General features: G+C 35.0%; 2 protein-coding genes across 4 annotated transcripts; both read right to left on the bottom strand.

The window, feature by feature from the left end:
- Positions 1-4,815: 4,815 nt before the first annotated feature.
- On the bottom strand, positions 4,816-6,163 carry LOC144425867 (uncharacterized). Of its 2 annotated transcripts, XM_078115622.1 has the most exons (3): positions 5,839-6,163; positions 5,663-5,757; positions 4,816-5,373 (listed from the first exon to the last, which is right to left on the bottom strand). In XM_078115622.1, exons 2-3 carry the CDS (start codon positions 5,724-5,726, stop codon positions 4,892-4,894), a joined length of 546 nt encoding a protein of 181 aa, XP_077971748.1. In that variant the 5' UTR covers positions 5,727-5,757; positions 5,839-6,163; the 3' UTR covers positions 4,816-4,891. The 2 variants fall into 2 exon arrangements, with proteins under 2 accessions (XP_077971748.1, XP_077971747.1); XM_078115621.1 differs by lacking the exon at positions 5,663-5,757.
- An 8,906-nt stretch (positions 6,164-15,069) lies between these two features.
- LOC120346677 (beta-1,3-galactosyl-O-glycosyl-glycoprotein beta-1,6-N-acetylglucosaminyltransferase-like) lies at positions 15,070-22,486 on the bottom strand. Of its 2 annotated transcripts, XM_039416473.2 has the most exons (8): positions 21,144-22,484; positions 19,022-19,105; positions 18,624-18,947; positions 18,323-18,483; positions 17,708-17,932; positions 16,843-16,998; positions 16,484-16,644; positions 15,070-15,901 (listed from the first exon to the last, which is right to left on the bottom strand). In XM_039416473.2, the coding sequence occupies exons 1-8, from the start codon at positions 21,231-21,233 to the stop codon at positions 15,531-15,533; spliced, it is 1,572 nt and encodes a 523-aa protein (XP_039272407.2). In that variant the 5' UTR covers positions 21,234-22,484; the 3' UTR covers positions 15,070-15,530. The 2 variants fall into 2 exon arrangements, with proteins under 2 accessions (XP_039272407.2, XP_039272408.2); XM_039416474.2 differs by lacking the exon at positions 17,708-17,932 and having other exon boundaries at positions 21,144-22,486.
- Positions 22,487-23,144: the final 658 nt, after the last annotated feature.

Raw genomic sequence — 23,144 nt, forward strand, 5'->3', positions numbered from 1 at the left:
TACCGTACACTGTTACATGACTTTTTGTAACAGAACCGCCTGAAAATTCGACATTTGTGTGATGGAACCGGCTAACAAAAAATTTGAATCCCACCAGTGCAGACCGGTATCGGTATGACAGTATAAGTTTATATTCAGTCATATGTAAACCTCAAATTGGGGAAACAACAAAGCTGCAAACAGAGAAATGTATCATGAGAAACAGTCATAATACGGTACTGTACCGTAATATGCAGATATGACTGTAACCTATGCTACAAATGAAAAAACTAGACAGATTCACAAAAAATTTAAAAGCGGTTAATGAAAAATTTGAAAAGGAAATACTACTGAAAATCAACTCGCAGAAATTTTGCGTCTAGCTGTCCAGGGTCTAGCGAAGCAAACACGGTCTGACGACTGACGGTAATACAGTAATACTGTACCGATAACTGCCTAAATCTTTGAATAACGCCAAGCAAAAATAAGCTGTGAAATTTTTCTGTTTTAAAAAAAAAAACAAAGCCTGTCAGGCGCGAAATCAATTCAAGACAACATTATATTAGGGAGACGTCACTTATTTTCACATCAGATTTTTGTTTGGCGTTGATACTATGAGTCAGTTAAATAAACCCGCCAGACGACGGAGTCAAATACGAATGAAAGAAAATATGGGTTTTTCCCCAACCATCGGCCCAAAAAATCATCCTTGTTTATTATGAGAGTGGCATTTCGACAGTTTATATAAGAATAGATAAAAAAAATATTTCATACATTGAAATATTGAAAAAAGAAATATTTTTTGGCATACTTGGCAGTACGACTCAACGACTAAGATACGACTTTACGACTTGTTTTCATTGTTCTACATAAAGTACCAGGTATGAGTTTATTTTGACTCCATAATCAGCACAACAGGCGATTAAAGATATATTTACGAATAAAAACGGAATATGAAATCAGGAGAGCAAACTTAACCTCAAGTAAGGCTTTCAATAAGTACATAATTTGAAATGAACGGGTTTTCCCAAAAGAAGCGCTAAGCTACGCGTTCACTCACCTAAATTGATGAGATGAATTGACACACTCACAAGAAAATAAATCACCGCGTTTCCCCGAAAATAGGAACGTATCTATCCTACCCTGAATGTAAAACCTAGCCTGATTTTCAAATAAGATTTTAATATACCCTCCTCCCCCTCTCTATTAAAATAAGAGGATAGTCGATAGCAATAAATCTCTCCTATACGTTTTAAATAATCTATGTTTTTCAGTTATTTTGAACATGTTATTTATAAGTAAATGGATATCGGTTTCCATTTTTTGTATGTTTGAAAATCTCGTAATTTTCAAATTTTTAAAAAAAAATTTTAGTTAATGAAAATATAAGACATCACCCCTCACCCGAAAATAAGCCCTATGGTGTCTAAATTCGGAGAAACACGGTACAAAGATATCGCCAAGCTGAATATAATTTGAATCAAATGCCAAATTGTCCAACTAAAATTACCGGAATAATATTATTAAAGCTGAACAGTTTTGACACCTGAGCTTGTCATTTATGAAAGTTGGAAAGAATAATGGGCCAAATGAGGATCCCTGACCAACCACGTGCTTCATGACGCAAATATTAGTAGAGAAAGGATTGTCATATTGCATAACTTGTTTTCTGTCCTGCAGGTAGCTCCGGATCTAATTAAATGGGGTCCTTCTTAGTCTTATTTCATAGTGATAAACCTTACTTTAAAGGAATAGAATGTTCCATAGCCTCAAAGGGTTTTGAAATATCTAAAAATATTGCAATAGCATATATTGCTTCACTTTGAAGGTTTCGATTAGTTTATGAACCAAAACATTAGCAGCAATAGCAGTGAGGTGTTTATTTCGGAAACCAAACAAATACGAGTAGAAAATGTTATTGCTTTCAAAATAATTTGACATCCTGCTCAGGGTCGTAGCCATAACTTTTCAAAGGGGAGGGGGTTAACTTTTATTTAGAGAGGAAGAGCGCTGTTTTGGAACTTACAATGACGGTTCCAGTGGATAGTAAAAAGTTAAATGTATATTCCAATATGTCAAAGATATTCCGGAACATATTTCGAATTGATACTATCGTTTCCAAAACTTGACTTGGGCTTCAATTCGCGCATGATGTTTTTTTTTATTTCTATGGATGTAATTGGCCTTAAAAACATGGATGAGAATTCTTTCTTTACAAAATAATATGATAAATGGTTTCTGTCTTGGCTAGCTGGTCGTGATATATTGTAAAGCAAGCTTGAGAAAACTGTTTGTTAAATTTAATTTCTGTACCACTGCATCCAAGTCAAGTAGAATGGCAAGCAATATTTTTACTAATTAGCTCATCAATTGTTTTCCACACTGCTTGGATGTTGCCTTTGTGAGAAGCAAGTTCAGACATATAATAATTTAATTTTTTTTTTTGAAGTATTCGAGTAGGCTATAAAGATTCCCCGCATAAATCGATAGAGTTGTATTTCCGATTTTGTATTGTATGTATTAATTTTATTGTACGTTTTTCGTCCTTGATTTATGCTCGTATTCCTGATATATATCTATGCATTTTGTTCGTTGTTGGTCTATTCGTCTGTGGACATTTAGTTTTATCCAGTGATGAGCTGGATAAAACTAAATGCGGTGGTGTGGTTCAACGAGCGCGGCGGTGTGGCTCAACGGGCGCGGCGGTGTGGCTCAACGGGCTAAGCGTTAGGAATACGCTCGCCACCGCACCTCTAATTACTCTGCGTGGGTTCGCAGGTTCGAATCACATGCAGGGATGGTTATGTGCGAGAGGATTTCTGGACTCCTCGCCGTCGTTGGGTGGTTCACGTAACCGCTGGTCGGTTACGACTTCCTCCACCACCAAGTCCATGCTTCCGAAAACAAACAATATATCTAATCCCATACCCGACTTGGAATGGTAACCGGACGAGAGGCCGTGGTTCGCCATATGGATAAGCCGTCCTATCGGCTCCCCCCTCTCAAATGAGTCCGCGGAGCGTTTGAATGAGTCCGCAACGAGTCAGAAATTCACTAAGGGCCGCAACATTTTTGTGAAATTCAACCAACCAGCCAAGTTATGATTTTCGTTAGAATTTACATAAGACGTAAAAATCAAGTTTATTCACATAACATTAATCGAGTCAATAATTACTGGATACTGAGTAGGGCTGGGCATATATTCGAATATTCAACTATTAGAATAGCAATTTACTATTCGAAAATTTGGTAACAGGTGACGCAACAGGTCACTTGCGCGTCGCTCAATCAACGATTGGATTTCACAACTCACTTGCGGATAACCGATGAAAACACGAGTCGGCACACTCGTGGATAGATACCTAAGTGGTGTTTCTCGCGAGCTCGAACAACGAGAAATATTTTTTTTCTTCGTAGTTATCAATGGTGGCGACCTAAATTTTCTAAATTTAAAATCGCAATACAAAATACTAAAAATAGAAGAACGGAGAACATCATAGGTTTTGTTTTATGATGGCCCGCGGTCGATTAAAAACGCGTTTTAAGACATAGCAAATTCGGGTGCTACCTTGCCGTGGCATTTTAAAGAAGGAATGCACCATCTTGTCATAAGTCGACGCAACCGCGAGTGACTACGAACACAAATAAATTAAAATATAAAGACATTTTAAATTTTCGTCGTTGTCATGGATTGAATATTGTGCGACAGAAAAGGCCATTTATACGCTAAAAAGTCGACTCTTTCAACAAACGCGTAATTACGTCGAATTTCCGATTTTGAAATTCGTTAAAATTCTGTTGTGTTTGGTTTTATTACTTCTTCACACAGAGTACGGCTGCAATAAACGCAAGTTGAGTCCGCAAAGGTTTTCGCCGGGGAGAAAATAGTCCACGACCAAAAAAGGTTGGGAAACGCTGAACTAGACTTTTTGTATATATCATAATTTTATTTCAACAACAGGAACGCAAATGCAGTAAAATGTCCAACAACCAGAACGCCGCTCCGATGCGCTCCGGCTACAGCTCACCACTGGTTTTATCCCAGAGCTACTAAAATAAAATTGATTGATTTATCGAAGTACAAACTAAATAGTGATTGGACTAGGACACCCAGATATAGGAGCCCACCCTATAAATGGTATCCAACGATGTTTTTCTTGTATATATATTTGATATTATGAGTTGATTGATTAAGTTTTTCTACACGATGATTCAGAGTATGTTTGGTATGAAACACTGACAACCTCAAACCTTCTAAACAATTATCAATTTATTCCTTTTCATCTGGCGCAAACACTCCTTGACAGAGGTATGAGAAATATGTTTTAACGATATATCAAGCTTGGTGGGAATAAATAATAATCCACGATTGTGCTTGGTACAAAAATGATTTTCTGAATTTGTACTGAGCCCTTAAATGAGTCTTATTCGTTTTTGACTTTCGAATATCCGATTCCACCGAACCCGATTCGCAACATTTATGTAGTCCAGTCCTCTTTCATTTTCAACTGTTTTGGGAATATAAGCAGTGGTGGGATTCAGCCGGGTTTCACCGATTCTATAGGAAGAACTGTCTCACGGAATTTCATGAGATCAGGGAACCGGTTAGCATTACTGGTTACTGTCAATGACTTTTTGTAACAGAAATGGGTAAAAAATATGACTTTTGTGATGGAATCGTTTGACAAAAAAATTGAATCCCACCACTGGATATAAGTGTGGGGTCGCCTACCTCTTCTACAAAATGCGTCCGCCTGTAACTTCACCTATATTTGTCTGTCCGCATCTGGTCATTGGCGGAGTCGCAAATGCCCTTATCTAACATACGCGACACAGAGGGTTCGTTACTGAATCTCAACTCTGTCAGCAAACAAAGGTGCTTAAAAGATTGCAATTCAATTTAGCTGTGGCTTCAAAAAGTGGCTTGCCTCTGGACTGTTTTTTGAATAATAAGGAAGTTTGATGACACAAAAGTAATTAGGAAGTTGACAGAAATTAGAGACTCAATAAATAATGATTTCTTTTCGTTTGTGACTAAATCTTTTAGTAGTCCATCAACAAAACTTTTAATGAAGGAGTGATCTTTGTCTGGCAAGTCATTATTCAAATCAATGATTTTATTTTCTACTCCATCGGCATAGATTGTAGCGAGAATGTAATACATGATCATTTTTATTAAGTCATCATCTTTCTCGCCAAGTATCTTTTTCAGTGCTTCTTCTACATGATCTTTATTACAATATACCAAAGAGTATCTTATTATCCTTGCTTCATTAAGCGCATCAACTACATCTTTTTTAAGCAGCTTTTCATAGACATGATCGATGGAAGACAACACAAATAGTTTGAATTTCTCAAAGTCAACATCGTCTTGATTGCATTTTGCACCCGGGTCTGTAATTATTGGCACGATGAATAATAATTTTTTGAGACAGTGCGTAATTTAGGTTTATGGTATGCTGGTTTACCCAACTGGTCAAGATGGTGAACCCCTTTTGCTTATATTATGTTTACTCTAATACAATATCAAATATGCCCAACAATCGTAGCTACCTATTCTTGGAGTGGACCTATTTAATCGTTTGGTAAAATTGATCTTGTTTCTCATGTTGGATTCCGAAAGCGAAAACTTCGTGAAAAAGGCGGAAAATTTTCTTTTCATCAACGAAGAAGCTGTACAAACCTTGGCTGGAATTGAAATTTGTTTTGAGCACGGGGACGGGCTGTGGCATCAGTTTGTGAAACATCTATTTTACCCAAATTCAATTGCATCAAGGTCTGAATAGAGTGATCAATTCAATTTATCCAATTATTTACATCATATTTACTATAAAGTTGAAAACAATACTTAATACTTACACAAAGTCTTTGGCGCAACACCGGTAATCAACAACCAATATAATATTATAAGTACAGATGTGAAGTTGTTGATCATGCATCATCTAATTTATACTATCGGTCATAAAAACAATAGTTAAAACAACAAGAGAGCTACGCACAAATATATGGACACGCCAGACCAGAGCGAATCAGGCCTTACCGGTACCTTTGACGCTACCGGTACCCTCAAAAAAGTTCTGAATTTCCAGTAGCAAGAATTTTGCAGAATCAAAACGTACAGCCAGTCATGAAACTGACTAAAATCCGTGTTCCCATGGATAAAAAATAATACAGCAAAATTTTAGACGAAATATCAAATTTCATAGAAATTTGAAATAAATAAAAGTAATAGCCTTCTAGCGAAAAAATTAATCTTTAACCACTGAAAATTTCAAAGCAATTGGTCCATTATTCGAAGAGAAAAGCGACTTTTTAAAAACGTGTCAAAGAACAAGAACAAGAACAACAACAACAACATAATATTGAAACGATCGTTATGTCCACTTCGTGTCCAATAAAGACAAAATGATAATATTTGTAGCAGTAGCAGATTGTTCTCAAGCGCATCATGCTTCGGCGAATTTTTTTATGTTGTCAGGCATAGCAGATAGGTCGGCATGTTTGCTATCACTTGACCACTTTCAAACATTCGCCTATGGCATGTAAAAACCAAACTTTGCATTTAATTTAACTTATTGGACAATATTTCACACTAGACAGACAATAAATAGCCTACGTTTTTCTTGTTATTTGAAAATACCGACACCTTCGAAAAATAAAGATCTATATATAGATAAATAAAAAACAGAAAAATTACCAGGGTACCATTTTTTCTTCTCATCGGACACGAAAAAAACTTTTTTTTACTGGACCAATTGCTTTGAAATTCTAAGTGTTCAGAGATTGTAATTTGCGCTAGAAGGCTATTACTTTTATTTGTTTCAAAAATGACTGTGGCCTCTGTGGGATTGATTTTTTGCGATGACGTCATTAAAATTAAAAATTACGCTCCTCGTGACGCTTCCCCTTTCACGTAAATTCAAATCTGCTGTTCAGCCACAACACCGTACCAGTAGGCTATTGTGACGAATTGCATACCGATACCTTTATCATTTCGTGTCCATATATTTGACTCAGAGCATTGCTCTCTTGTTAATAAATATATTTGGTGATATCACGAGTAAGTAAGATTTTGTATACTAAGAAATGTATCGTAATAAAAAAATCAAAGAATTGTGAGAAAAAACAGGAACCTTTTAAATCCGTTGTCTAGTCTTCTTTGTCTGGTTAATAATGAGATGATCAGGACCAGTTAGGTATCAGCATTGTAGTGGGCCTGCATTAAATACCAACTTAATGCTAGACAAATATTAAAGTAATATTTCATTTAGCTCGTCAGCTACATGACACTGCATTTGAGACTAAACGGGAAAAGACCATTTATATATATATATATATATATAATACGGTATAGTTAATTAGACATACGAAAAAGGTGGCAGTTAAGTATAGACGGAAAAAAGGGTCGACATTTTTCTGTCCACGTAATTATTCCACTTTCCATAACTAAAATGTTTTGCGGTTTTTACTAAATCTCTTTTTCTATGATAAAACAGTATCAGAAAAAATGGGGTTCTTCAATATTTTCAAAATATCTGCATATCTTCACTAACTTTAAGTGGACTGTGGTTCTCCTAGTTTATATTCAACGGGTATCATTTTCGTACATTGAGAGGAAATTTTGTTTATGCAAAAATCCTTCAATTTTTTCAGTATAGATATGTCTTTACGATTTTTGTTGTGTGGGTTTGATATTTTGATATAATAACCAGGCAAAATATGAAGATCATCCGTACTGTTTTTTGCAATAAAAACTCAATAAACTGAAAAGGACCTCAATCCACAACTCCGCGCCAAAGAAGAATTGTGGCCCAAAATTAAATTTGCCGTATTTGCTGATAACTTTACCACGCGCTTGCCGTTCTGTTCGCAAGTGGGGTGGACGCCGGAGGTGAATTCAGTAATTTATTTTTTCACCATACTGAAAACACACTGGATATATAAAAAATTACAATAAATATGAATAATGCTTTTCAGGACGAGGGAAACTTTTGTTAAGTTTATAAGTGCGTGAATGCAGCAACTTAGATAGAAATAAACAGTTGTATTCGGAAAAGCGCTTCAAGCCTTTTCTGTCATTAGTTAGTGAGTTGACAAATCAAACAAATAAAAACAAACACAAACCAGAAAGGAAAGGAGCAAACAAACAAAAATTGCACAGCCTTATATATTTTGCGAGAAGTTTATTGTGAAGTTTAAAGAATTCTCTGTACAATACATAAAGATGAACCGACAGTAAGCAGAATCTTGTCGTGCCCTTTTGCAAAAATTTAACAAGAGTTCGATTTAATGGAAAAGGGGAATCTATGAGTATAATATGAAAATATTAAAGCAGCATAAGTCGCTGATTGACCATAATTCTTTTATGTAACACTTTGGTCAGCAAATGTCTCAGCATTACATTTTCAACAACTCTCTTAAGCCAGTGGACATATCCACATTCGTATACATAATTGGCATACATTTTTACTAATTAATTATAAATCCAAAATAACAATCATTTTTTGTATTCCGAGTTGGTGCAAATATTTTATATAAATTGCGCAAAGATTTGAATTGATATTGGGGGTTCAACAATTTCATGTCGATCCACTGTATAGTTGACTGTATAATATTAACTGGAATACTTTAGGCACCCTGATAGTTAGACATTTAAGTCTTAATAGGTGTAATGTTTCTAATTTAATTGACATAGCAGAATTTCGTTCTGCATTTATACGCTTCACTGAAGTCGTCACATAGACACTTGAACTTTTGAGATATATATGTTGTGTGTAATGTTTTTATATTTTTCCAGAATTTCGTGTTTTTATTACATACCCTCTGAAATAGTCGGATGGCTGACATTTTGTAATATTATTGACATTTCAAAATATCATTTTGCATTTACATGATACATTTACGCAGTTGAGTAAAGAGGGGTTGATTTGAGATCTATTTTTTGCATTGTTTCTCAATATGGTTTGAAAATTTTATAATATTTCTTCTTTCTCAGTTATCGGATAGGTGGACATTTGAAATGCATTTTGAGCAATCTTCCACAACATCACAATATAAATAGCATTTCAAAATTTTGTATTTTAATTATATGTAACACATATAAGTGGTCGAATAAGTTGACATTTGAGATATATTTTGTGTAATGTTTCTCATTAGGATATCAGAATGCTGTTTCAATTATTGTATGCCACACTTAGGTGGCCGGATAGGTGGACATTTCAGATGTATATTTTGTGTAATGTTTCTCCATAGCATATCAGAATTTTCATTTCAATTTTTGTATGCCACACCCAGGTGGCCGGATAGATGGTCATTTGAGATACGTATTTTGGGTAATGTATCTCGATATGGTTTCAGAGTTTTAATTGTTGTATGCCAGACTTAAATGGCCGGATAGGTAGACATTTGAGATATATTTTGTGTAATATTTCTCAATGGGGCTGTTGTTCATTTTTCAATTACGTGTCACATTTGGGTGACCGAATAGATGAACATTTGAAATCCAATTTGTTTTCTGGCATACCAGAATTCCTATTTTACAATTATTTTATAACTTTAGGGGCCGGATAGGTGGACATTTGAGACAAAGTTTCTGTGATTATTTTTTCAATGAAATTGGCATTTTCAATTTCCATTCCTCGGTTACATTCTGTGCAAATATATATATATTTTTTCATTGTTTTCCAATGTTATTAGCATTTGCATATTTTATTTTACTATTATATACCACACTTCCTTTTTAATTAAAATAATATTTCAGACTTTAGCGATCAGATCGGCGATACGTTTGAAATAAATTTTGTGTATTGTTTCTCAATATGATTGGCATTTCAAATTTTTGTTTTTTAATTATATGTCACGCTTAATAATAACATAGTCATAGAGGAGATATGCGGGATTAGGAGATATATTTTGCGCACTGTTTATCAATATTATTGGAATTTCATAATTTTGTCTTTGTATTGATATCTTGACACTCACCACTTAGCATCTGTTTTATCCATATGTTGCAATATAGCGTTGGAATAGGCGAACATTTGTGATATGCTCCGTGTATTTTTCAATTTCAAATATACAACACGTTCAGATCAATTTGTTTCGATCTGTCTACCTTCACGTTGCGTTGAGTATTTTTTGACATGGAAACTTATTTTCAACACCAAACACAGTTAAGTGCACAGTGTTTGTTATGCACTGAAAAATTATTTTCAAAAGCAACACCATTTATGTAGACATCGAGGGCGACATTTGAGAGGGCTCCGGTTTAGTGGCGAAATAGGCTAAAACATTTGGTGGTCTGAATTAGGTGAACGAATTGAGTTGACAAAAATGTTATGTCTGTTATTGAGAGGACTGTGTTGCCTCTTTTTCTTCGTAGTTGTCAACGAATTTAGCGCTCTCCGTGCACGTATTTAAAAACAATGATACGGACACAGGAGCGACGTCCGCTTACGTACTGCATTTATAGCATGTCCGTTTAACTATCGTAATATATATATATATATAGCATATATATATATATTTCTATTTTATCGATTTGGTCGATAACACGGAGTTATTTTCGCTGTATTTGGGCGACGGGAATTTTTGGGCCACATTTTGTTGTCGCCCAAATAGTTTGGGCTTTATTTTCTACATAAATCCCTCAAGCAAAAAGTCTGAAACTTTTCGTCATTTTCAACATTACCCTCAACTATTACCACATAATGTTGGATTTGAAATTCAAGCAAAAAAACTCTGGTTTTTGCCCACAGTTTCTAGGCCTAGCTATATCCCGTTTTTCTATTTTTGCTAAATTGTGGCTACAAAAATAAATCATGATTTTCTCTTTTCTAACCCGGTTATCTTTTGGCCAGAATTGGAGGATTACCAAGAAAAAATTTTCGCTATCGTATGGTATTCCAATAATTCATCGGAAACTTATCTGGGACTTGCGACACTGCTATGGTATATTTCACTCTGACAAAATGTGCAAATTGCAGACGAGACATATGGCGTCATATATGGTCTGCGTCTGCTCTGTCAGGAGCGATGAGAGAAGTTGGTTTTAGTTATCGTTTTGAATTGAGTCTGCAATGTATCTCGCTACCTAATTATGGAAGACATGAAAATATATGGAACAGACGTGATAGTCCTATCCAGTGCGACAGAATAGAATTTCGCAGTAAATGTAGTCTAGTCCAATATTTTTTTAAAAAAGGTAAACTTTATATTATTTTGTAAAATAAATTTATGTTTTGTTTTCCTAGTCACAGATTTGGGAAAAAAACGAAGCTGACAGAAGATCATTGAACGTGTACGGAAGTCTGTCAAAGATCAGGAAAAGGAAAACTTTCCAAGCAAACTCGAGAACATTAAAATAGAAAGTTTATAGTATATATATATATAAGATAATTTTGAGTCATTTAAATACATGTGGAAGGAAAACTGTTATTTGAAAAACAAAAGGTTCAATGAGGATAAGACAAGTGAATATTGTCAGAAAAGCGTAAGGTCAATCTGGAAAAAGGTAGACACAGTAAATATGGGGAAAAAGACAAATTGGTTGCATCTCTAGAAATTTGTTTATAAGCCAGAACTGTTGTGCACTAGAAAAGGTTATCTATTACAATCCATGAATATAAATATAAGTTCATTAAAATTTCGGCAGGAGACGCACGCACCAATCGAATTTTGTAATCTGTGTATTGAGTTTCTCATGTCTTAAAATAGGACTAACCGGATTTTGAAACCCATGCCTATTTTGGCAAAAAAATAGGATATCTTATAAAAATTCTTCTAAATACCTCCATAACGTTTCTGGATATTGAATGGATGACAACGGAATATTAGAAAAGTTTGATGCATGATATATAGCGGTTATTGTAATATATATTCTTGATTACTATGTACTTTTCGCATGCAAATGTACTTTGTTCGAACACAATTTTTTGGAAATAAATCATGTGTGACCAAGTGTATACCACCACCATGCTCATTTTAGCCGGAGATGTTAAAATACAACGCTGAGTTGAATTGTTTGTCGGTCAATGGTACAAAACAGTCACTATAAACTGCATGGTCAGCGTAGGTCATTTTGCTGTTACCGTTTTTGAAAGACTGATCTTGGGGTGGGGGGTGGTCATGAGACGTTATAACAGTTGAAAAGCTGGATTGGTCGTGTAAAGCTGGGCGATTTTACTTCTATATCAAGCAACGATCTGCATTGCGTTGCTAACAATATTGCCATATCACCTTTATTGAACATATCAAGAAATGCGCAGATACGTTTTAATATTACTCCTACGCCCCTCTCTTTGAAGTCCCAGATGAGCGATTTCATAAAATTACAATGAGGGTAAGATTTGGGTAAGTCCCTGCACCCTTGGCACAAATAGAAATAGCTACTATGACTTCAAGTTTACTGGTGACGCGATTTATTAGTTTTTTTTTTATATTCAACTTATTATCCAGTATACTTGCGTGAATAACATACGGATCTTCCGTACAACGGCAATTTTCGTATTTTGCAAAATTTTTTATATTAATTTATGACATCATATTACATGAACATCTCTGCTATGACGCCAAAATTAATTTCACTCAAAAAAAACGTATGACGTCACTATAATTTTTCACATTGTCGGAAATACATAATACTAATTACATTAACTGGTGTCACTAATTTCCGACTATCAAATAAGCAAATGAGTTATGGTAACCTCTTGTACATTGTTGACTATTTTGGACGCATCTCACTCGGAAAAATACATTATCTGAAAATCGGAAATCGAACACTGCGCAGTTGAAATTCAGATTACAAAGAGATAATTAGCCCTAAAATCTATTTTAACGAACAGTGGCATATTTGAAACGTCTGTGATCCTTTTAGCGACAGTATTCCTAATTAACAAATGGGATACAAATTGTTACTTAGATTAGCGGAAATGTAGGAATTAGAAAAACTTTCTATATCGGAAGTCCAGGTCGCTCATGCCGATGCCTGGTTATTTCGTTTTCCACTTTCATTCCCTTTGTTCTCCAGTTTTAATTATATGATTAAGCACGGTCATCACAACACAAAACATTGAATGAAAAGGGAAACGTTCTTTGCTTTACTAGACCGGGCAATTGGATTTATTTCTGCGGGAATTTGAGTTTTCATACATCGCCGATTCTTCTTCTCGTTTCCGAAATGGGGACTATATTTATTTAAAAAATGGTTAATTATTCAGGTGATGGTTTAATTTAATGATGTGAAGTACCATAATACTATTTACAGTTAAAACTTGCTCATATAAATGATTTTGATTGTTAATACAACATATTATCGCCAGAAAACTTAACAATTACGGCGAAAATTGCGTTTTTGACAACATCGCCATAAAGGAGCGATATTTTCGATATTTTTGCCTAAAGTTGATGAAAAGCACGTGCAATGCACTTATTATATTCAAATATATTTGAATACAACAAAAAAAACGACATCGAAGGCGAAAAATTGAAATAATCGATGAAACCCTAGTAACGACGATATGCTATCATATGTTTCCGAACTGCATTTATTTGGAAATTTCAAAATTTTGAAATATTTTTCTAGCCATCCAATATCATATCAATATATCGCCGAATGCGTCTCTAAAATACCAACTGAGCGGTATTAACATTTTTGTTTTTTATTAATTATATCAAAAGTTATAACCAAAAAACGATAAAAAAAAATAAATTTTGAACCCAATTTTCTCGAAAACTATTAAATGAATTTTAATTATAAAACTATTTTTAGTTTTGTTTTATTGAAATATATCCAAATATATTAAAATTTTTAATACAACTACAATAGAACAAATTTTCAATTTTGGGGTCAAATGACATATAATTAATTTAAACCACTCCCTGAAAAGATAAATACAAAACTTCCGCATAGACTAGTGAAAAATTTTTCAAATTTGACCTAAAATTCGCTGATTTATATGTGTTCGAATTTTAACTCGTGATTTCGTAAATTTCAGCAATATGTCACATCTCAGACAATCCAATTTATGAAATTATGGAAGTTTTGACATCTGCTATCTAGAATCCACTATGAACAACTTTCAAATATCGCCATTGAATCTATTTTCAGGTTACACTATGGCCTACGTAGATACACAATATATATATATATACGGTATACAGTATATACACAATTACTGTTTATACTTTCGTGTGAGGGCATGGAGAATTGAAGATACAGGCAGTCAGAACGAGTGGGCAAATCGCAACAATATCGTTCAGCGAGCGATCAACCGTGACGCCAAAATAACAACATGTCACGCTGTAAATAGGGCAAGGCGACAAGCCTCAGGCACACCTTAAAACATCCAAAACCACTGTTTTCGGCTATTTCATGGTACGATTGTAACTGGTGTTCAATTTACCTTGCAAGCAAAGCATTTAGCCGTAGCTGTGAACGTTTTTAATGAAGGACAATGATTAAATACCCAATGATCATATCTATTCCATGCGGTGTCGACCATATCCAATAATGTTCTTCATTTCCGCAAATAGGCTAAAAAAAGCAGTCCCTCGGAATTGGGCGACGACGATTGTGCACCAACTCGACTATATTTTAAACAAACTGTATTACTTGCGTGAAATTTTGTCAAAACATTTCCCACTGAAAACCACCAAAATTAACGCTGTGAGTAGCTCACTATATGCCACAGAAAACGAGTGGCCCAAATGCAGCAAAAAATAGTATGTAACCTCAATGCAGCAAATAGATATATATATATATAGGTTTTAGTTATTAGGCATGGCTAATAATGTGCACAGTATACCACCAATCATGCAAATAAACCGACGAGACAAGTTGTTCACAAATCAGCAGTCAGTTTCGTAACCTGGCGATCGCCGTCAAGGTTTGCAATTCAGCATGGATGGTATCGGTTAGCAGGATGGGGGCCTCGATTATCAGCGGATATTCAAGGCGCCGGTCGGATTCTACCTTATATTATTTAGTAGATCAAGCGATTTAAGGTGGAAGAAAATATCTAACTTACTGTTTGTTTCTAGCTGACAAAATATTAAAAACCTTTCCTATTTAAATATAAATGGGTGAATCGTGAGTTTTAATTTGGTAAAAATATAATTGTATGACTTCCTTTAATATAACATGATTGGAAATGAGCGTAAACGTAGGTCAAAGAATTTCACATATATATAGTCTCGTCCAATGCCGTTATTGGCGATGGCTATATTCTTATTTATACAATATATAATATAATTTATTCAAGGAGGACAATCTCGGGCCTCGGCGATACTTCTTCGAGTATTAAATTTGATGTTGAATTGGTGATGTAACATGGTACTTGAAAGGGAACTAATATAATGCTGAAAAAATTCAGTTATGATTCGCTTAATATAATTATAATGAAATGTCTTTCGAGTTTCAAATCCGGTTGTGGTGATAAATCATGCGTTATACTATACAAGTCTCCCATATTCACAATGTAATTTTTTTACCACTCTCGCAAAAATTACGCTGCTATGCTGAAGGTGAACATTGATAAACTATATAAATTAGGTTTTTAGTTGTTATAAATATTCGATGTTAAATCAATTGTCTTATTACGAAGCCATTCAGCCAAACAATTCATTGCAAATATATCGACATCTGGAGCAAATTTATTAGCAAACAGTGGTTTCTTCTCAATAATCCAGTTCAAATCAGCACATCCATAAACACATACTCTACGTAGAAATTTTCCGCCGCATGTCGTTGAGGGACCTTGCCATTGTATTGTTCTAGAGAGAGTATTTCCACTGTAAGTGTCGTATTTTTTATCAGGTGGTGTACTGCCGGGTAATCGTGGATGCATTCGTTGCAATGTTGCCCAAACTGTTTCGTCCGGTATTTTTGTATCTTTTGCCCATTCAAGGAAATCCAAAACTCTTTGATCTAAACAATCATGGATTTATTTTCAAAGCGACATATAATATTGCAAATTCAACTATTTTAAATTTTAAAAACGTTCACAACCTTCACATGAGCACCACTGGTGGACCACTGTCGCAATCCGACACAGAGGAAGTATAAGAGTTTAACAGGAGGGAGATGTGAAAAGTGCAGAATTTTTTTTATGTATTAATATATTTTTCTTCATCAATTTTTTTTCCAGGAGACTATTTCTGTGTTAGTGTTGAGTAGAGCATATATGAATGCGGTTATGGGATATGTCCCAGGAGATTTAAAACCGACCGATAAATTTACCCAAACAGTTAATGTGCATTTATTACATACATGAAATGATAGCGGGTGGGAGACACCGTTATACGGAATATTTTGTTGCAAGAATACATTATTATAGAACTGAAAAATTGATTGTTTCCGAAACTTAGCACTGAAGACTAAAAGTAATCCAACGTGTCAATGGGGAAGAATTTGGCATGGTATCTTTAATCTGAAGTGAAACACCATTTCAAATCAAGGCTTACAGCAGCGGAATGATGTTGTCTTAAACATTTCAAAAATAAATATTACCTGTTAATAAATATTCAACAGCTTCTCTTTTGAATACAAAATAATCTTTTCCAGTAAACGGTTGAATGTTGTGAGGCGGAGGTTTCTTTTTAACATCTGTTTTATATAATCCTCCATGGTCGATATCAATATTCATTGAATGATTGTACACAAACTGAAATCTGTGGTTTTAATTTGATTAAAGATAATTTCCTTCGCGTCAACATGTTTTGGGTAAATCGATCTATCAAACAACGTAGGTTTCTTTTTCCCTCAATACGTATAGTTGCCAAAATGGTTCGGTATGAATTGATTTTAAGCTACAATTTCCGAAATAGTATATATATATATATTTAGGCAAATGAATACTTTTGAACAACCTTCTGTATTTTTCCTCTGTGATCTTAATGGTACGCGATGGTACACTATTTAGTCCATGCAAATTTTTCAACGCTCGGATAATTTCAAGATTAGTTTTTGTTGGGTAATCTTGTCCGCATGTATTGATTACGTAATGCCATCGATAATCGTTTTTCCTGAAAAAATTCTTAGGGTTAGCCACTCACAACCGGATTATGTAATTGAAAAAATCAAATCAGTAAAAATAATATAGCAGTGTGTTGAAACTATCTAAATGATAATTTCAAGACAAAATTAGCTTAAGCAGGTGTTTATTGGTTCACTCATAAATACCAAGTGATGAGATGATAACTGTTTTTTTGACTTCTTTCATAGTACCGTTCTGGTAGACTCATGATCATTATGCAGCGCAGCGTTTCAAACAAGCTCTCTTGATTCAGCCACCAATACACACGCTACGCATAGGTATGAGAAAAAGTCATGAACTAAACAATAGATTGCTTGCAATGCTCAACGGTATGGCCGTTATGAACGCCACCGCATATATGAATTTTTCCCTCCAGAAACCAACACGTCATTTTTTATCACGCCATTTGTAAAAATTTGAACCGAATAGTTTTGTGCTTGGAATTCAATAATGTCTGCGTGACAGGTTAAACTTCTCGGGATTACTACCTTGCACTAACCTCGCCGAGTACATGTTCGCTCGACTTAGTCAAACCAGAATGATTCCTGGTTCCCCAGAATGATATATTTCCCACCCATAACCACTTATCCATAGTATTGCCCAGGGCGGATGATTGAAAAACTGACCTAACGATACAGTGGGATACTTCATTACAAAGACATTGATGGCACTTGAATGTTCACTTCAAATAAAATTACCGTTTGATAAGATCTTCCATGCAGTAGAGACTAGCTTGTACAATTGTCCAGTGACCGTACCAAACTCTCGTCATGTGTTGCGCCAAGAACACGTTGTTAAAACATTTTATAATTTTCATGACTCGAGTTTGAAATTCAGCCAATGATTTTTGATCAATATGAATACAATAAATATTTTGAGGCTGGTAAATTGTCCGCAACAAATGTTCAAATGATTGAATATTTCTGGAAGTAATACATCATTAGACATTACATATTCCATTGCACTGGTACTGCAGATAATTGAAAATTCAGAAACAATTATAACAAACTAAATATTTGCCATGAATATTTAATCTAGCTGTTTAATCTAGCTGTTTTTGAGGAAATAAATACAGAAATTACATTTTAAGCATGCTGTTGCCAAAAACGTACAACTTTTCTACAAGGCAGTAGGGTATACATACAAAGCAGTTAATAAATATCTGAATTGCAATTTATGTCAATATAATTACGATTGGTTGCAGTAATATTTTTAATTAAATCATGTGGTAACCGTTCTGAATAATCCAAAACACCATACGAATATTATTTGTTGTAGTATAACGAAAAAGTATTTTTATTTCTCAAACTTACTTATAAATGCTGATGATGTATGCAATTGGATATTCCGCTTCTTCTAACGTCAGTGAAGATGTAATATACTTTCGTGATTTCACATATAAAGTACAATTGTCCGCCCAACTAGCAACCGTTTGATCTGAATTCAACAGCATATTTTTCCGTGTGCCATTTTTCTGATAAAATAAATTATGAACTTAAATTTTTTTCCTATTTGCCTCATTTTATATCATTTACACTGAAAATGTATTTTTAACTAACAAATTTCAAAATAATTCAATTTATCAACAATACAAAAATTTCAAAACATATTGACCTCAGAATATAGTATTTCTCTTTCGGTTTCAGCAAATTTTATTGCTGTCTCATCGCCTGTCATTATAGCGTCACAGTCAACATGTGTCATGGCTCGACTTTTAATAAATCTCAGACTCGTCAAGTAGTCTTTCGTAGGCATCATGTATTTTGCTTGAACTTCATTTTGTAAAATTGGCAATGCGGAAGCAGGTAAACTTGGAAGGGAAGTATTGATTGGATCTGAAATAGTCTTATCTTCAGAGACTAGCGTATTTCTCAATAGCAGCCGACCGGGCCTGAACCTGATCCATTCCCGTCCATACTTCACTAAATCTGTATATACCTGTACAAGATGTAGTGTAAAATTACACGGATATATTAAGACAAGTAGAATAGTCAAGATAAAACTTCTTTTACCCATAAAACTATAATTCCAAAACTGCATGTCAATAACAATGCCACGCCTCCGAGCCGTAATAAGTCCCACTTCATTAGTTTACTCTGATATATTAAAAAAAAAATTCAATCATTAGGTAGCTATCATAAGTACGTATAGAATTATATACATATTTAGGGTTTTGTTTTTTTATCAATTCTAAAAAAACATCGTGTTTTAAAACAAGGGCTTGTTTTAAATCAAATTTTTTTTGTATTTTTTATTGAAATATCACTTGCATGGCCGCAAAACTACGCCAAAACGTTGCATCCTGGCAGCTGCACGCGCAGCCGGAATTATAATTTTAAAAATGTAAGTAAAATTATTTTTTTGAATTTTACTCCTATTGCGTACATTTATCGCCACGTTTGTATCTCCACCAAAGTCATAAGACTTTACCAGGAATGTTTAGCCGAGATATCAGAGAGACGTTTTGAGTAAGAAAAATCATGAAAATTAGCTCACGAGCCTACTACAAAAGCAATTAAATCAAGTGCAGCCCTTCGGCAAAACTAGTGGGTTGCGATAATGAAGAATATGCTTATATCGCAAACTGGTTAACACGTCATCAAAATCTGTTTTTTTTTTTCAATGTTTCTCTTTCAACACTTAGAAGTGCAAGATCCCTGAGACGATCCTGTCCCGTTGATTCACGCGAATAAGACAAAATAAGTTTCAATTTGCTGAAAGATCGTTCACAGCTTGCAATTAAAACTGGTATTGTTAACAAAATTTGTGGAGTAATTTGCAAATTGGGTAAAACGTCGTCTCCAAAAAACAATAAAACCAAGAAGAGCCAAAGGAGTTTCTGGTTGTCCTTCTTCAGTTCTGTTACTGAGCAGCATTCTGCAATCTCTAATTTCGGTGAAAAGTTCGTGGCCATTGATGTCCGTGTCGTAGAAATTTGCAAAATCTGTGCAATCCCGACGAATTGTCGAAAACGGCATTGGTGTCTTTTAGCCCAGTATAATATATTTTATGTAAGTCTGCCGCAAAGTACGGTACTTGACAAACACGAAATACAAAACCACGTATTACTCAAAACATGTAGGCTATTACCAGCACTTCGCCGTTGCCTTTTGTCTCCAGCACAGAACTAATATCAAGTTACATCGGAGTGCGCAGGCAAGAACTCAACGATACAGAACCACGTAATTGAGCCGGTGCATTTTGTTACCTAACGTTACTAAATCGATTTTTGCTTTGTTTCCCGGCCAGATTTTTGGCCATGTAATTACGATGGAAATCTGACCGTGCGCGAGCTATGTGCCTGATGACGTCGGCAGTCGACGTAAGTGGTCTGATCAAGTGTGCAGTTTGCAATGTACTAAGACTAGATAGATGTCTGCCGCCGGTGTGATCTTGCTTGTGACCGTTTTTATACCCTTGTTGTGAAATTTTTGCAAGACTCATTTTGGCGCCCCTGTACCTTGGCGCCCGGGGGCATATGTACTCCATTGCCCCCCTAAGCTACGCCTCTGCATTTATGTTTCTTAAGTATTTTTTGTTTAATTGAAATTCTTAAAAACATATAATTGTATACTGCTCAACATGCTTTTCGTAACTTTCAATTCGTGAATATTTCGTAATTTTCGAACTTTAAAAATTGTCCGGTGGAAATACAAAAACGATGAAATGGTACTTATACTATACTCCGTTCAAAGTTCAAGTTGGGAATTGGAAAGACCAAGAATGAGACGGAAAGCTCATGATTTTTGATGCAAAAAACTGATATTCACACTCAGACTATTTATCTACGATAGTTTATGTGAAACCCATCATGTTTAGCACTCTCTCAATTTCTCTTCCAACAAGCCTTCCTCCAGTCGCGGTCACCTATAATGAACTAGCATAGCAAAGCATTATTTGAAAATGGATAGTTCTTTGATAATATAACGTAGAAGGCGTATTAATTTTTTTCTCACATTCAATACGTGACAAATTATATTCAGGAGAAAAAATCATAAGATATACGTGGGCAAAATACTGCAATACTACAAAAAAACATCAAATCCTGGCAACTACTACAACTGGTCTGAACAAACATCGTCAAAATCATTTAATATAGAGCAATTTCCTGTTCACTGATAGAACTAATCATACCGCTTTATTGTAATCAAATCGCCACTTCAACGATTGAAACAGTTGACATTGACAAAAGCCACCATTCCCAAGACTGCTTCTATAAATCATGGTTTGTGTGGTGTCAAATGTATTCACCGACGTTTATTTTTATTAACAACACCAAAAGAACAGAATATGTTGACTTTGTCTCCTTTGAGCCGTGCAATATCTCTCGTAGTACATTATGTATAGTAATAGTATAAGAAAGAAAAAAGAATAAACGCAATAACTTATATTCTGGTGATTTCTACCTCGTCAAATATAATTCATAGAATTTGCTTTCTTTTGTTCTAGTCAAAGAGATTACAGATCGCCGGATTTGTTTCATAATCATTGATGACTCATGACAAGGATTTTGGTTTGTAATAAAATTCACAAGAATAGCTTGACTTTTGCATTGTTCGCGGGCCACAATATTGCCAAGAACTTCGCTAGTTGCCTCAGCAAGCCACAACACTAGTCAATTCAGTGACATTAGTGATGCAACAATATATATGTCAAAAGATTTCTTGGTTAATTTTATGACGAAACAACACGGAGTGCGATTTTTGATTCCTCCCCGAATGCGACGCGGGCCACAGATAATGAAGCGGCGGGCCACATTGGCAATTTATTAGTTTGTACATGGTTTTACAATTTCGGCATTGACTATACTGTTCCATATTTGTGTATACATTTATTGTTTTGTTCAACAGTAAATATAATATTGGTTCATGAGTGGATTGCAATACCATTGTGGTCAAAATTGTCATTGTTGTCAAAAATTGGAGCAGGGAAAAATTGGGATCCCCGAACGTTGAATTAGGTTTTATGTTTCCCTGGGTGAAGCGTCGGGCTTGCAAAACACCACTTAGTTTCAACTCCAGCTTAGTTTTTCTGATAACTTTTGGCTCTCATTATACACACCAACAGTCAAATAATTGGCGTTTTTGGATTTTCTGATGCTCAATCTAATCTAAATGAATTTCGTTCTGGAAAGTACGTTTTTTGCCAAGATCAGCGTCTCCATTTTCATAATTGTTACTCTCAATTGCATCTTTATCTGAAATTGTACCATTAGAAGTACACGCTTATTCAATGCATTTTTTTGCTGAAATTCTACCCCCCGCCATATAAACATTTGTTCTGCTAGATCGCTGAGAAGACAACTAGGAAATCTGAATCAATCTAAATCACTTCTCTATTATTCTAACAACGTATTTATAGATAATATATTCATTTAGTAATAAATCTGAGTCATATCCCTTGTTCATAGTTTATGTCACGCCTTCATAACTGGTTGTTTACAACAAAATTATCGTAAGTCAAATCCTTCACTCCTCACCAAATTCTTATTTACTGCATCCCGATATCACCTCATTATACAGTATATGCCCTGGGAACTTATATATTACATTAACTCATAATTTGCAAACATGAACGAAACGGAAATCCATTTCCGGAAACAACGGAAATGGATACAATCAATACGGTACAATGGATACAACGGATACGGTACAATCAATTTTTACAGCTTCTGCACTATTCCTTCGTTTCATGCACAGATATGACGAATTCGCTGTATACTAATTGATATAATTACATGACATATGACCATGGTTCACCAGCCTGACACACACACTGGATACCGCAACTTGCAGAGGATGCTTTCAGCGTTTTCTAGCGGGGCCAATGAAAAATAGCAGTTTTACCGATCCAACTAAGCACCGCAGTAGTAAAGAGGTCGGAGGAACATTTTCTGCGGCGAAAAATGCGGGTCATGGCTAGTTTGCAATTAGCTGTTGCATACGTGTTAGTGTTACGCACTGGAGAAGATTTAATATTAATGATTCCGTAATCTAAATCTGTATTCTATTTGTGCGGCAGTCAGGTAGCCTGTGTTTGTATGTCAATAATGCGACAACAGTCACTTGTTGCTGCGTGAGTATTTGCCGCTTAGAGGCATAATGTCTCAAATGTGTATTTGTTGGACGCACTGGG

Source organism: Styela clava, chromosome 8 (genome assembly GCF_964204865.1).
Source record: "Styela clava chromosome 8, kaStyClav1.hap1.2, whole genome shotgun sequence".
NCBI lineage: Eukaryota > Metazoa > Chordata > Ascidiacea > Stolidobranchia > Styelidae > Styela > Styela clava.